This window comes from Pseudorasbora parva, chromosome 8, assembly GCF_024679245.1.
Source record: "Pseudorasbora parva isolate DD20220531a chromosome 8, ASM2467924v1, whole genome shotgun sequence".
NCBI lineage: Eukaryota > Metazoa > Chordata > Actinopteri > Cypriniformes > Gobionidae > Pseudorasbora > Pseudorasbora parva.
Window position 1 is genome coordinate 20,735,818 of NC_090179.1, and position 12,782 is coordinate 20,748,599.

Sequence of the window (12,782 nt, forward strand, 5' to 3'; positions counted from 1 at the left end):
TTAAATTTGTTATTCTGTTTAAAGTGTTTATGGATGCATATAAAACGGAAAACATTTCAAAACTGAAATAGCTAGGCTATTTATTGTAGTCGTCACTGTGGGTCAGTGAAGTGAATCTCTTTTTCCCATTGATCTATTTCGTCAATCTAAAACACATTAAAAACAATGAAATTCATACAGACAAAGTGCTTAGTCAAAAAAAATGTTAAGGGAAAAACTTTAGGCAAATTAATAATCTTGAAAAAAAATGTTGGCATAGCTTGAAACAGTCAGTTGTTATTATATTTATAATTTTAAAAAAAAACAGTATAGCATTTTTTGTTTCAAAAGTTATTAGCTACTTAAAATGTACAAGAATGAAACGAGTTGTAAGCTATAGCTATGTGGCGTAGGCCTAACATGCAATGAGCCATATTGTTGTCTTGTGTCAAAAAAATTATTTAAAAAAAAAAAACTTCATACCCGTGCATTCAGTTCATTTTTAATATCACCTGTTTTTATTTTTATGAAAATGTACGTTTTGTTTTGGTCAAACTGAACGAACATGAATTTTATCTACTTTTTTTTCTTTTTTACTTGTTAGACACCAGCTTTTTTTTGAGTCAAATATTATACTTTGGCACATGTTTAAAACTTGATTATTTTGTTTTATAATTTCTCCTTAGCCTATACTATCATCCTATCTTTATCTATTTGTCATTGACCCATATGCAGTCAGCTGTAACATGCTAGTTTAAACAGACACCCAAACAAAAAAAATTACTATCTAAATGATAGTGCTTTTATTGAATAAATTCATTACAGGGTCGTATTAAATTCTGTTTTATTGAATTCAATCATGGTTAAGCGTCGAGTTGCATTGTAGGTCGTTCGTGCGATTTTCTATTTGGAGGCAATACAACTGAATCTTTCATGTTCCATCTAACAATTTGACGCCTTAATGTGTACGGCGTTGTGTGCAGCAATTTCGCAGCCGTGAAAAGAAATGACTCCCGGTCTCGGTAGCTCCACAGCTCCGCGCTTGACTGATGCGCTTCCCTCCAGAGAGAGCGAGAGGCGGGCAGTTCTCTAAATAATACAGTCTCTCGACTCCACGAATCTATCGAATTAAACATTTGTGCCCATTCAAATACTGCCTGCAGGTTTTCTCCTACACATATGACATTAAACAACGTGTCACCAATGCAAAAAAACTGCAACTTCATTCCTGAGGAAAGTGGAAAGTTTCCCTCCCTCGTTTAAACTCGGCTCACTACGCCATCTACTGGGACGGGAGAGAGGTGACGCTCCAGGAGTTGCCCCTGCCCCGTGGGCTCTCTTACCCCGTGTTACCCCTGGCTTGGTACAGATACCACCGGCCCTTTTGTTTATCTGCTATCGCTTCCTTCTTTTCAGAACAATTCAGCTGAGGAGCCTCTATCACCAGCCTCCATCAGCCCCGGCGAGGCCAGGCAATCACTTTCCCAGATTACTTGTATTTAATACACAATGCATCATAAACCAAATCCCTCATCCTGACAGGGAGAAAATAGAACAGCTCATAGCTTGAGCTTTCCCAATTTATGGCTAAATTAAAAAGGCTTCCAACAATGGACAAGTCGAGGAATGGCAGGAAATCGATGCGCGGCGGACCGGGGTCTCTTTGCGGTTCTCAAGGAGCGCGGCTGTATGGGAATCTTTGGCGAGGGCCGCCGTATTTACACATGATTTTTCCTGTCCTTCCTCCGCGTCTGCCCTGCGATTTCATTTAACAATGGACATTATCTGGACCTTGAGTTCAATGTCAAAGATAGGCCAGGGAGACATATTCGTCTTCATCAGAGTCATTAGAGTCCCGTCAATGGCTTGTGCTTCTTGCATGCGCTGGGCTGCAAGAAAATGCCTCTTTTCTCACTCTTAAAAATAATTTTATCATTTTTAAAGTTCTGAACTCTAGGACTCCGATCACTTTTTCTTTTTTAAAAGTGTTAATTTCCTTACCACTTGATGAACCTTAATTTTATAATAATTCGCTATTGAATTACCAGGGGGGAAATGTTTTTATTGCACTTAAACGCATTTAAATTCACGGAGATGCTGTTGAAATGATAGGAAATAATTTCCTTTTAATAAAAAAAAAACCGATATGTTTTTTTTTTTTTTTAAATCGTGACATAATGAGTATTGTTTTATGTAGAGTAGAAGAAGAATGAGGGAGGGTTTTTTTAAGTCGTGGGTTGCATGAGGCTGGGAGCAGGTGTAGCTATTGAGCATGAGGGGAAAAGAAGAAAAAAAGTATTATTTAAAGAGTTAAAGTAGCGTTTGTGTGTTTACTAAAGCTAAACATAAATGTTATTTCTTAAATTAGTCCTAATGCTCGTTGTACGTCATTTAGTTTTAAAGAAAACCCTCGAACAGAGTTCCACCTCAGTGCACTTCCACTTGCACGAGCCTCCCTCGTTCTCGTGTCCTTACCCCGCGAGCAAAGCAAGTGGGGAGAGAAGAACGCCGCTGATTTCATGATTACTGGATGGCTTCATCAAAGCGAGGAAATTCGGGTCTATCCACGAGCAGCCCCGTCCCGACCTCGCGTTGACCTCATCCTCTCCGAGAACGCGGGGGAGCCTCGCGCAACTTCCGACCGGTGGACACGCGAGACAGGTCCCCCCCTCCTCCTCCTTCTCCTCATCCTCCTCCTCCTCAGCGCATCTCCCTCGCATGGGACAAGAGAGGATCCACTCGAACGGGACAGACAGAGACACTCCTACACGTTCGGATCACTGAAGGTGTACGATCCCCGCCGTTCCTCAGTTTCTTGTTCACACTCTTGCGCTCGCGATCCGATGCCAGCAAGGACAGTGAATAAAACCGCCAGTCAGACAGATCGACACCTGGGGACTTTCAACCGCATGCTTCGTGGAAGAACGGACTGAAGTTGGGCAAAGTTTTTGTCCGAGGGGAAATTAAGCGTGTCGTCCACTTGATAAGAGCAAAACGAGAGGAGAGAGGCGGCGAGAGACACGGGATACATGCCGCTAAACAAGCTTCATTCGGGGCTGTTGTGATTTCTTTTGGTGCTTTTGGTGCATTCTTCCCTGTGAGATTTCCGTGGGTTCTTAAGGTAGGAGGTTTATGCCCTTATATCAACGTTTCTCTCTGACAAGCCGCGAATTAATGGTCAAATAAAAGTCCATTCATCCTTCACCTTTGAACTTGTTTAATTGTATCGAAACGAAGGGCTTCGGTTCTTTTCTCCGAAGCGTAACGCTTAAGCCTTGCGTGTGTGTCACTCTAGTTTTTTTCCTTCGTCATCACGTTTTGTACTTTGTTGTATTTTGTTGTTGTTTTTCTGAGTAACATTTGAGCTTTTAATAGGCTATTTGTGTATTCGTATTTTCTTAGTTTTCAATATTTTCGATATTGTTTTTGTTTTAAACAACAGTGTGCGTCGTTTTTCGAGTGAAACGAATTGTGTTGAATGAAAGCATGCAGATGGGTTCTCATCACCAGACAATAGAAAATAAAAACTCAAAGTAATTACAGCTGACAAATGTTTCTAGTTTTTACGAGTTAGAGTGCAATAAAACGTTTTTATTTTTCTACAAAAAGCACATTATTTTACACATTACTAAGCTACATAAATGCACTTTTGCTACTTTGCCTGCGTGTTTTCTGGCGTTTTCTTTTTTTATTTTTTTTATCCCACATTGTTTGTTCATATTTTTCAAGTGTGTGAAGTGCACTGAGAAGACCAGTGTTGTCGGTGTGTTTGGGAGCTTGTGTGCGCTTAATTTTGACCTTAAATTACATAAACTCAGGGACAACATATTCAAAATAATTTAGTTTGTAATTAAGAAGTAACTGTCTCGTTTTTTCTCCGTTAACAAAGCATTCATATTTGTTTCACATAATGGAAAAAGCGATAGAGAAAGTGCACGGTAGTTTGGCATCTCTGGGAAGATAACCCCGTTATTTTGTTTCGAGTTTTTTTGTTTTTGGCAGTAAGTGTATAATGCAAACTGTTACTGAGCTGGTGTGAAAGTGTCTTTATTAAATATTGTTGTCTTTGCAAAATCATTTTGTTTGAATGCAAGTCTGTTTGGAGCATTTTGAAGCATTTTACATTTAAATGCATCTGTATTTAAATGTGATGAAAAATCTTTTGGCTGTGCTGATAAAGAAACAGACTAACTAGAAGGTATTGAAAGATTATAAAATTATGCATTTAAATATATACTATTATAATAAACTTATATATAATTATATAATATACTTGATTATACACAAAAAATGATTGTGGTGTATGTGTAAAACTTACTTGAACAGACTTGAGTGAGCTGCGCCACTAGATGATGTTTAAGATGAAGTTAAGATTTTAGTTTTGTTTGTGATGTTCGCTTGATGACTATAAAGTAAAGATGAAGAGTCTGTGAGAAGTGAAGTGAGCGAAGATGTTGTCACAGCCTGTATGAGTGTCTTAGAGAAAGTGTGTGTCAATAAGTTCGACTTATCTGTATGGCTGTTTTCTAAGCCTCTGTGGGTGGCGTGAGATTTTAGTCACTGCACAGTAATCTGCAGAAGTTCAAGATCAAAGACTAATCTCTCTTTCTCTTTCTCTCTCAGGGCGAGCAGACAGGTTTGGATGGGAGTGTATGTGATAGCAGGAGCTGGCTAAGGCACGTCCAGATCTCTCCACCCAGCCTCCAACACAACCTCACAGCCTGCCAGATACATGAGCAGGTACGTGGAGAACACACACACACAGGCAGAGCACCTGCATGGCCAACATAATGAAGTGTTTAAAGGTGTTTCTGCTATCTTTAATAGCAGATTCCTACTGCATTCTTGTTGTGTGTGTGTTTGTGTGTCACTGTGTTTTTGTGTTTTGGTCTTTTGTGTCTTGGCTGCAGCGTGAAGGACCACAGGCCGGGATCACACACACACCCACACACACTCTCTCGGTCAAGCATGATGATAATCACACATTTTGTATCTTTGCGCTCGGATATGAGGGATGACAAATTCCTGAATCCTTATGGAGTGAAAGAAATTGAGAAATAGAGACTCTCAAAGAGAGAGAGAATGAGTCACACAAGTGTTTTACACACCACAACATTTGACTGTTTACCTTTTATTTCATCTTTAATAGTTGAACAAATTCTGTTAGTTTAGTTGGTTGTTTCTTGCATGTTTCAAATTGTAACATTTACACATTAAAAGCTTTTATGTCCAGGTTTTTTTTTTCAGGAGAAATTAAGTGATCTAGTTGGATAAAGATAGAGTGGATTAAATGAAGTTTCCTTATACAGGAATATTCCTTATTTTCTTGATATATATCCAGTATAAGTTGTCTTATACTGAACTGAGTTTGACTGGATTCAATTAAATTGTGAACGGAGTTAAGTTCATCATGAATTGAATTGAATTGAGATTAAATTGAGTCGAGTTGTGCTGGTTTAAACTGAGTTAAACAGGGTTAGGTCAAGTTGACCTGGATTCAATTAAGATGAGCTGAGTTGAGCTGGATTAAACCTAGTTTCATTGAGTTGACTTGGACTGGAAAAAATTGAGATGAGGCAAACTGAGTTAAGATAGATTAGTTGAAGCAAACTGAACCAGATTGGAATAAACTGTGAGTATAGGGATGGACTCGATTTGATTCAGAGTGAATTGAATCAACGTTTATCTGGACTGAGTTGAAGTTGTGTTGTGCTTTCTTGAACCACTACATAGCATGGATGAATAAGCATTCAATCCGTTCATACTCTTTTGCAGAGTTCAGGTCACACTCTTCCAGACATCCAAATCACACTGTGAGATATTCAGTAGACACAGTCATTATGAAATTAACTTACCATTTGCCTATCTGCAGATAACAAAGAACTCTCGAAGCACCAGTCGGCCTCTTCAAGTAAAATGACGTATGCCGAGGATGCATTCAGATGTTAAACAGGCCAATTGAACTTTTCCATATTCAGCTTTGCAAAGGGAGATCCGCTAGAAGAATCGAATCAAAATGTTTCTCAACCTCAAGTGTGTTTTTAATATTTGACCAGCACATGAGTGATGAAAGAGCAAGACGATATGATGGCTGGGAGGTCTAGATTTTCTAAATATTTTACTTTTCTAAAGGTTTACATAAAGAGAAACCAGGAGAGAGAGAGAGAATCGGAGGAAGAGAACCTGTTCAGACACAGCATTATGATATGGGCCATAATTGTTAAACTATGACACCTTGTCATAACACAGAGTTCAGCTTAGACTTTATGGCTTCCGGCAACCCACATGTTTTTATAATCACGCTGTACCTCTTTATAGCGACAAAACCTGAAGAGAGAGAGATACAAAAGACTGACCGTTATCAGTTTTCTGAAAGAATAGGCGATTTGGTGAAAGAATGTGCTCTTATGCCTTAAGATTTGACATCAAGAATTAACCGAACAAGCTACCGGATGGATTGGATGTTTAATGCTTAACTATTGTTAGTTGAAGTATTACCTAGAACAATTAACAGGAACAGAATCCATGGCTGGACAGATATTGATCGACTTGGACACAAGGAATGCTGATTGGCTGATTATTCCTGCTTATCACTTGTCACCTTTTCACTGGACCTGGGGAAGGGGAAAGGGGGATTTTAGTGTGAGGCGTTGGTCAGTGTGAGAGTGTTTTTCATTCCTACAGTGCTGAACGAAGGATCTAATGGACCTGTTTATCAGGACATCAGTCGACTAACATCCGTTTCTCATAGACACTTACACAATAGAGGCGAGCTCTGTAAGTGTACTGTGTGTGTGTGTGTGTGTGTGTGTGTGTGTGTGTGTGTGTGTGTGTGTGTGTGTGTGTGTGTGTGTGTGTGTGTGTGTGTGTGTGCGGCGCTTGTATATGAAGTGACCTCTCTTAGTAACACAAGAGAGAGGAAAGTCTCGCGCTGTTTGCTTCAGTAATCGCTCAAGTCAAGGTAACGACTATCTAGTGCACTTCTCAGTGCCCTCAAAGTCAAGTGCAAGTTTCTGTTAAAGTTTCTTAAAGTCTTGCAGCGGTAAGCCCTGATGATAAACATTTAAGGGTTTGTCTTCTGTGACAAACACTCTTCAAAGATTGACAAGGATCATATTAAATCACCATGTATATTGAGGTCTAGGTATGGGAGAGGTCTGGTTTATGGACTCTGTGTTTGTGTGTGTTTGTTTAAGGTATACTCAATTGACTTAATCTGTTATTACAAGCCACTGAAAGCTTACAAGTTTACAGCCTTCACTTATCAGTTAGTTAACCTAAATGACATTGTAACCCAGACACACTCTCACGTTTACCTAGTTGTCTAATAGGCTTTATGTTGAACGCCACATGAACAAACAATTGACCATGATATTTACTGAGTTATATTCTAGCTAGTTATATTTATTGTTGCCGTTTTACTGTATTTTAATATATATATGAATGTTAGTGAGAATAAGTTTATTTTATTTTATTTTTAGATATCATACATATGTGATGGACATCACATATGATCATCTTTGCTCGCTCCTTTGAAGACACCTTGATTAAACCATTATATTTAAACATTACAACTATATTTAACGAAGAACATACAAAATACCTTTACTGGAAGCAACGCTAAATGTTTTCTAGCATATGAAAGTTTGTTGGGCGTAACCCTAGGAGGACATACCACAATTATAATGACTATAGACTAACCTAAATAGACTATAGAAATCCCCTAAATAAAAAAATAAAAAATTGTTTTTGTTTTATTTATGAGTATTTAAAAAAAAAAACTTCCAGGAAGGGAGTATTTATTTATTTACTTTTAGCATAATCACTTATAATGTTTATTACAATTTCTTCATAATTTCCTTTGGCAAAATTTAGTATTTTTTATTTTAGTTACACATATTTTTTTAAATACATTTTATGTATAAATTTGTTTTTATTTTATTTTTATTTTATTTTTTGAGGTTTTGGTAACTTTGAAATAACTTTTTGCATGTTCTGAAAGTATTGTTTAAATTATTGTATGCTTTTTATTCATTTATTTATTTTACTTTTGAGATAATCCAGAATGTATTTGACACATCTAGCTTCTTCTGGGGCTTTGTCTAGCTATAGTGTCATTCTCTCACTCGTCTTGATATATAACCTTCTGTTTGGTTACCACTTAAAAGTCCTCCTGAAATTATTCTCAGAACATAGTATTTGAGTGTGTGTTTGTGCACACACGGTCAAACACACACAAACTTGCAGGTTGGCACTCACCCTTGGCACTGAGGAACCAGGCCACGGCCCAAGAGGGGTTGCCAGGAGTGATGCCCAGTAAACTCCCCTGATCTCTGAGCTTGGCTGGCTCGCTACGTCCCCGGCCAACAAGTTGTATGTGTGTGTGTGTGTGCCCGTATCATTCACCCCACAGCCCCTCACACCACGTTTGAACAGCTCTGCCATTGTCTCGTACTCACAATATTATTGTGGCCCTTTGCTCCCTGCCTTTGTGCGTGAGCGTGTAGGATAAAAACACACACATACATGCAAAGAAACAGGGTCGGCTGTGACATTGCAAGTACAAGATATCAGAGATCTGCAGGAAGGCACCAGAAGGGGTAGACGGGCCGTGAAAGAGTGTGTGAGAGACTCTGTTCTCATGTCGTCTTGAGGGTTCTGCTAGTTCCCTGTATTCTCCTGTTAAACAATAGAGCGCGACTTGGTCCCTCCATGTCCCCCACGGCCTGCTGGGTCTTGTACACACACACACACATAATGACCATGGCGTTTCCGAGAGGTCTCCAACTCACCATTGCCTTTATCATATTATCAGCAGTTTTTGTTTGTGTCTTTCTGATTGTGTGACATCTCTAATAAGAATGCTCAAATGTCACCACCAGACTGCACAGGAAGTGAGCCGTCTAATGCCTTCAAGGCTTGCCAAAAATAACGCCATCCAAATAACACAACTGTTTCTCCCACTACCTATTGTGTTCACACAGGAAGTGTGTGTGTGTCAAACAGATAGGTCTCCGTTCGGATTCCTCAACACCATCTCTTTTAAACACACACACATTTGAGCTCAGGTTCCCATCATTGTTTGTCCATCAAATTGTATTGTCGTTTCAAATCATCATTTATTTATTTCACTTGCTCATAAATGCAGATCATTCTGCCTACTAGTTGTTCTGCTTAATATTTTTGTGGATTTTTTCTTTAATAAATATAAAGTTCAATAGAACAGCATTTATTTAAAAAGGAAATCTTTACTGTGACTTTTGATCCATTTAATGCATCCTTGCTGAATAACAGTATAACTGAATAACCCCAAAAGTGTATCAGTGTTTTATCCCATGTGAAATGTCTGTCTCTCTCTCTAGATCTTTTACCGTGTGGTCCGAGAGGTCCAGCCGGGTGAGGAACTCTTACTGTTCATGAAGGCTGAGGAGTTTTCATATGAGACCATGGCTCCAGACATACACGGTGAGTTTGCACTCACACCCGCATAAACGCACAAACAAATACGCTCGTTTGCTAACTCACTTTTTCTGTTGTCCCGCAGAGGAGCGTCAATACCGCTGTGAGGACTGTGACCTAAACTTTGAGTCTGGTTCAGAGCTGTTGGACCATCAGAAGCATGCGTGCGGTACTCCGCCTTCCTCCGGCTTCAAGCTGTCTAAACAGGGTCTGCCCAGCGGCGGAGACGATGCTGATCTTGACCCGCTGCACCTACACTCTCTCCCCCTAAATTTACCCCACTCGCCACAGGAGTGTAAGGAGTGCGAGCAGGTCTTTCCTGATGCACAGAGGTTAGAACTCTGATATTTTTATACCTAACTTTTCATACTGATGTATTTTTTAACACTAATATTGTAATGTAGTATATGTTAAAATTTCAACTGACTAACTCTAACCATAGCCCATAATTTGTTTCTTTTTTATGCATGTATTTAACTTTTGAGAACGTCCCTGGATGATGTCTCTAAATAGATTGAGCTCCCTCTCATTTTTAACCCGAAGAGGATGAAATCTGACAATTCTGTCTTTCTGTTTTTCTCTCAGTCTGGACACTCACTCTCTGTCTCACTCCGATGAGAGAGAGTATAAGTGTGATCAGTGTCCGAAGGCCTTCAACTGGAAATCAAACCTGATTCGCCACCAGATGTCACATGACAGCGGCAAGCACTATGAATGTGAAAACTGCTCAAAGGTAGAGTCCAGACATTAGCAAAGACGTTTGTGCAAAAACAGGCGTCTCTTACTGTAGCTCACCTTTCCCAAATCTGTAACCTGTGTCAAACCCCATAAATAACGGTGCTGAATGCAGATCATTAAAAGCAACTAACCATATAACATGTACAGTTACGATGAAAGCGCAATAAATTGGCTTCTCATTGTCTAAAATAGAGGAGAACATTCTTTGTTGTTGATGATAAAGGTTGTATGTAGGTGGTGTCAGACTCTAGCATGAGTATTTGTTTTCAAAGACGTTTCTGTACAATAATTAATTCGGGTACTTCTGGGTTACTGCATGATGCCTGGCGTACATCATGAAGCAAAACCAGTTGAGATCCACTCCAGTATCTGTAGGCTGTGTATGTAAACTTTCTCCCTGTATTTCTCTCTCTTTACCCAGCAGGTGTTCACAGACCCCAGTAACTTGCAGAGGCACATCCGCTCTCAGCACGTGGGGGCTCGAGCTCACGCCTGCCCCGACTGCGGCAAGACCTTCGCAACCTCCTCGGGCCTTAAACAACACAAACACATCCACTCTTCCGTCAAGCCCTTCATATGTAAGTCACTCAGACCCTTCATATGTAAGTCTGCATGCTTTCTACTCTGAACACCACACTGCAGAGCTGGAGAGCTCCAGCATCCTTTTGAAATTCCTGCCAAATTTCCAATGTTTGATTCCTGATTCGACATAGCTCCACTACACTTTTTATAGTTGTATAGTTAAAGACAACTATACCTTCAATGCACTCAAAAATAAAAACATCTACCAAAAGTTTTTTTTGAAAGACTGGTGGAGCTCTCCGGCTAGCCTGGGTTATCCAGCACTTATGTCGATGTCAGATCTGTCAAGTCCTGATCTTGCACATTTTTAAAGTCAACATGAAACAGCATATACACCATTTTAATACCAAAATCACAGAAAAACAACAGTGGGGAAAACCCTTTTTATTAATCAGAAAGTAATTTGATCATGAAAAGTGTCAGTCAGAAAAGTCAAGCTTTTTAGAGATTAAGGTTTTCCTTTCCTTATAAAAAGCATGCACTGATAAAGCATGCACAATAAGACCAGGAATGTGTATTATGAAATGAAATGGGGGCAATTTTGATCTCATGTTGTCTTTAACACAAGGTACTAAGAATTAAATAACCAAGAAGTATACCAATATTATTTACTTATAATGTTATCATGAATAATATTGTTAAATTGTTTATTATTATTGATTAATATTATATCTTATTACCATTATTTTTAATTCAATACATGTGTTATTCTGTTTTCATTTGCTATAACCTTAAACTACTTTTTTTACAGGCTAGGATGTTTGATGCACTGTATTAACTGACTGTGTGTGTGTGTTTGTAAGCGTGTGGTCTCTGTTCATGTGTACACTCCATTTGTGTTGTGGTGTGTGATGATAATTCACTATCCAACACCTAAATGTCTTGATTAGGGGTCAAATCTAGAGTAACATAGCAACATAGTCACGCTCTTGTAATTATATCACCTTTGAGTCTTTTGGTACACTCAATGTAGCTTTACCATGCATTTTTTAATAATGCTTGTCAGTAAATCAGCTCAATGCATGACATTTGACCTCCGACCTCATACACGAATGACTTGAATTCTTAATCTCATCCTGCATAAATAGCTCACTTTCCCCTCATAATGCTTTAAACGTCTTAAACCATACTGCGACCCCTGAACTTTGCCCAATTGAACTTCTTGCATTGACCCTCGGAGTGCTGATCCCACACAGCTAGTGTAGACGTTGCCCCCACCACCACCACATATCAGACAGTAACTAGCTTGCTAACTCTGGCCATTCCAGGAAAATCACTACCACATGCAGCCCAGCTCATACAGAGACTAGCACACAGCCATTTACAGCAATCAGCATTTGAACAAGCACAGCTTACAACACTTAATGACCTCGCAACACACACACCGAATACACCACACACGCACTTTGATACCTCCATAGTCTTATTTTATTTTAACGTTTTAATATACCTATTGTTAATTCAAAATTTAAACATATTAACAAAAAGCAATTTGAGTCAAATTGTACTCGGTTTCAGCATTCCAAATTAGTCACTTATGAGGTTTCATGTTTTGAAACAGAGCCATAAACTCTCACATGTGCCTTCGTTTGCATGTACAGTATGTGTTCATATACTTCATACCGCGTTTGTTACTGGAACAAACATTAGCAAAAAATATTATGTTAAACTACAAGAGAAAATCTCTCTTTTAAAACAAACACTCAAGCACATTTATTTTACTACTGGCTGTTCACCACTGCGGAATGTGTTTATAATATTTTGTTACGGTTTATTAGGACCTGACAAAACACAGCACTCTGAAGTGCCCACAGATCTTCTCTCACACACGCCCCAGATTTCACACCTGTTCATCCGAGTGTGTCCAGTTGTTCACAATTATAAAGTGGTGTGTGTGTGTGTGCACGCGTATGTCTGATGTGTTTCCTGAATGTACAATATCCAAGCTGTAAGTATGTGTGTGTGAAAAACCAACTGTGAACTCTTAAAGGGATAGTTAACCAAAAAATAAAAAAATTTCACGC

The 12,782-nt window shown here is 39.0% G+C and overlaps 1 protein-coding gene and 1 long non-coding RNA gene across 18 annotated transcripts in view; one reads left to right on the forward strand and one right to left on the reverse strand.

Annotated features, from left to right (window-relative positions):
* Positions 1–4,436, reverse strand: part of LOC137084243 (uncharacterized) — a 31,940-nt gene extending 27,504 nt beyond the window's left edge. Inside the window, exon 1 of the long non-coding RNA XR_010906722.1 lies at positions 4,298–4,436. This is a non-coding gene — a long non-coding RNA (uncharacterized lncRNA). The remainder of the gene's footprint in view (positions 1–4,297) is intronic.
* The window catches only part of mecom (MDS1 and EVI1 complex locus), a 258,236-nt gene that overhangs the window by 225,532 nt on the left and 19,922 nt on the right, over positions 1–12,782 (forward strand). For 7 of the 17 annotated variants that reach the window (XM_067450322.1, XM_067450323.1, XM_067450316.1 and 4 more), the window contains 5 exons: positions 4,603–4,719; positions 9,342–9,444; positions 9,524–9,770; positions 10,024–10,171; positions 10,598–10,778. In XM_067450322.1, coding sequence (XP_067306423.1) covers positions 4,603–4,719; positions 9,342–9,444; positions 9,524–9,770; positions 10,024–10,171; positions 10,598–10,778 — 796 coding nt within the window. Of the gene's footprint in view, positions 1–2,846; positions 3,101–4,602; positions 4,720–9,341; positions 9,445–9,523; positions 9,771–10,023; positions 10,172–10,597; positions 10,779–12,782 lie in introns of those variants that run through there. The other 10 variants (XM_067450321.1, XM_067450325.1, XM_067450314.1 and 7 more) reach the window with 4 other exon arrangements.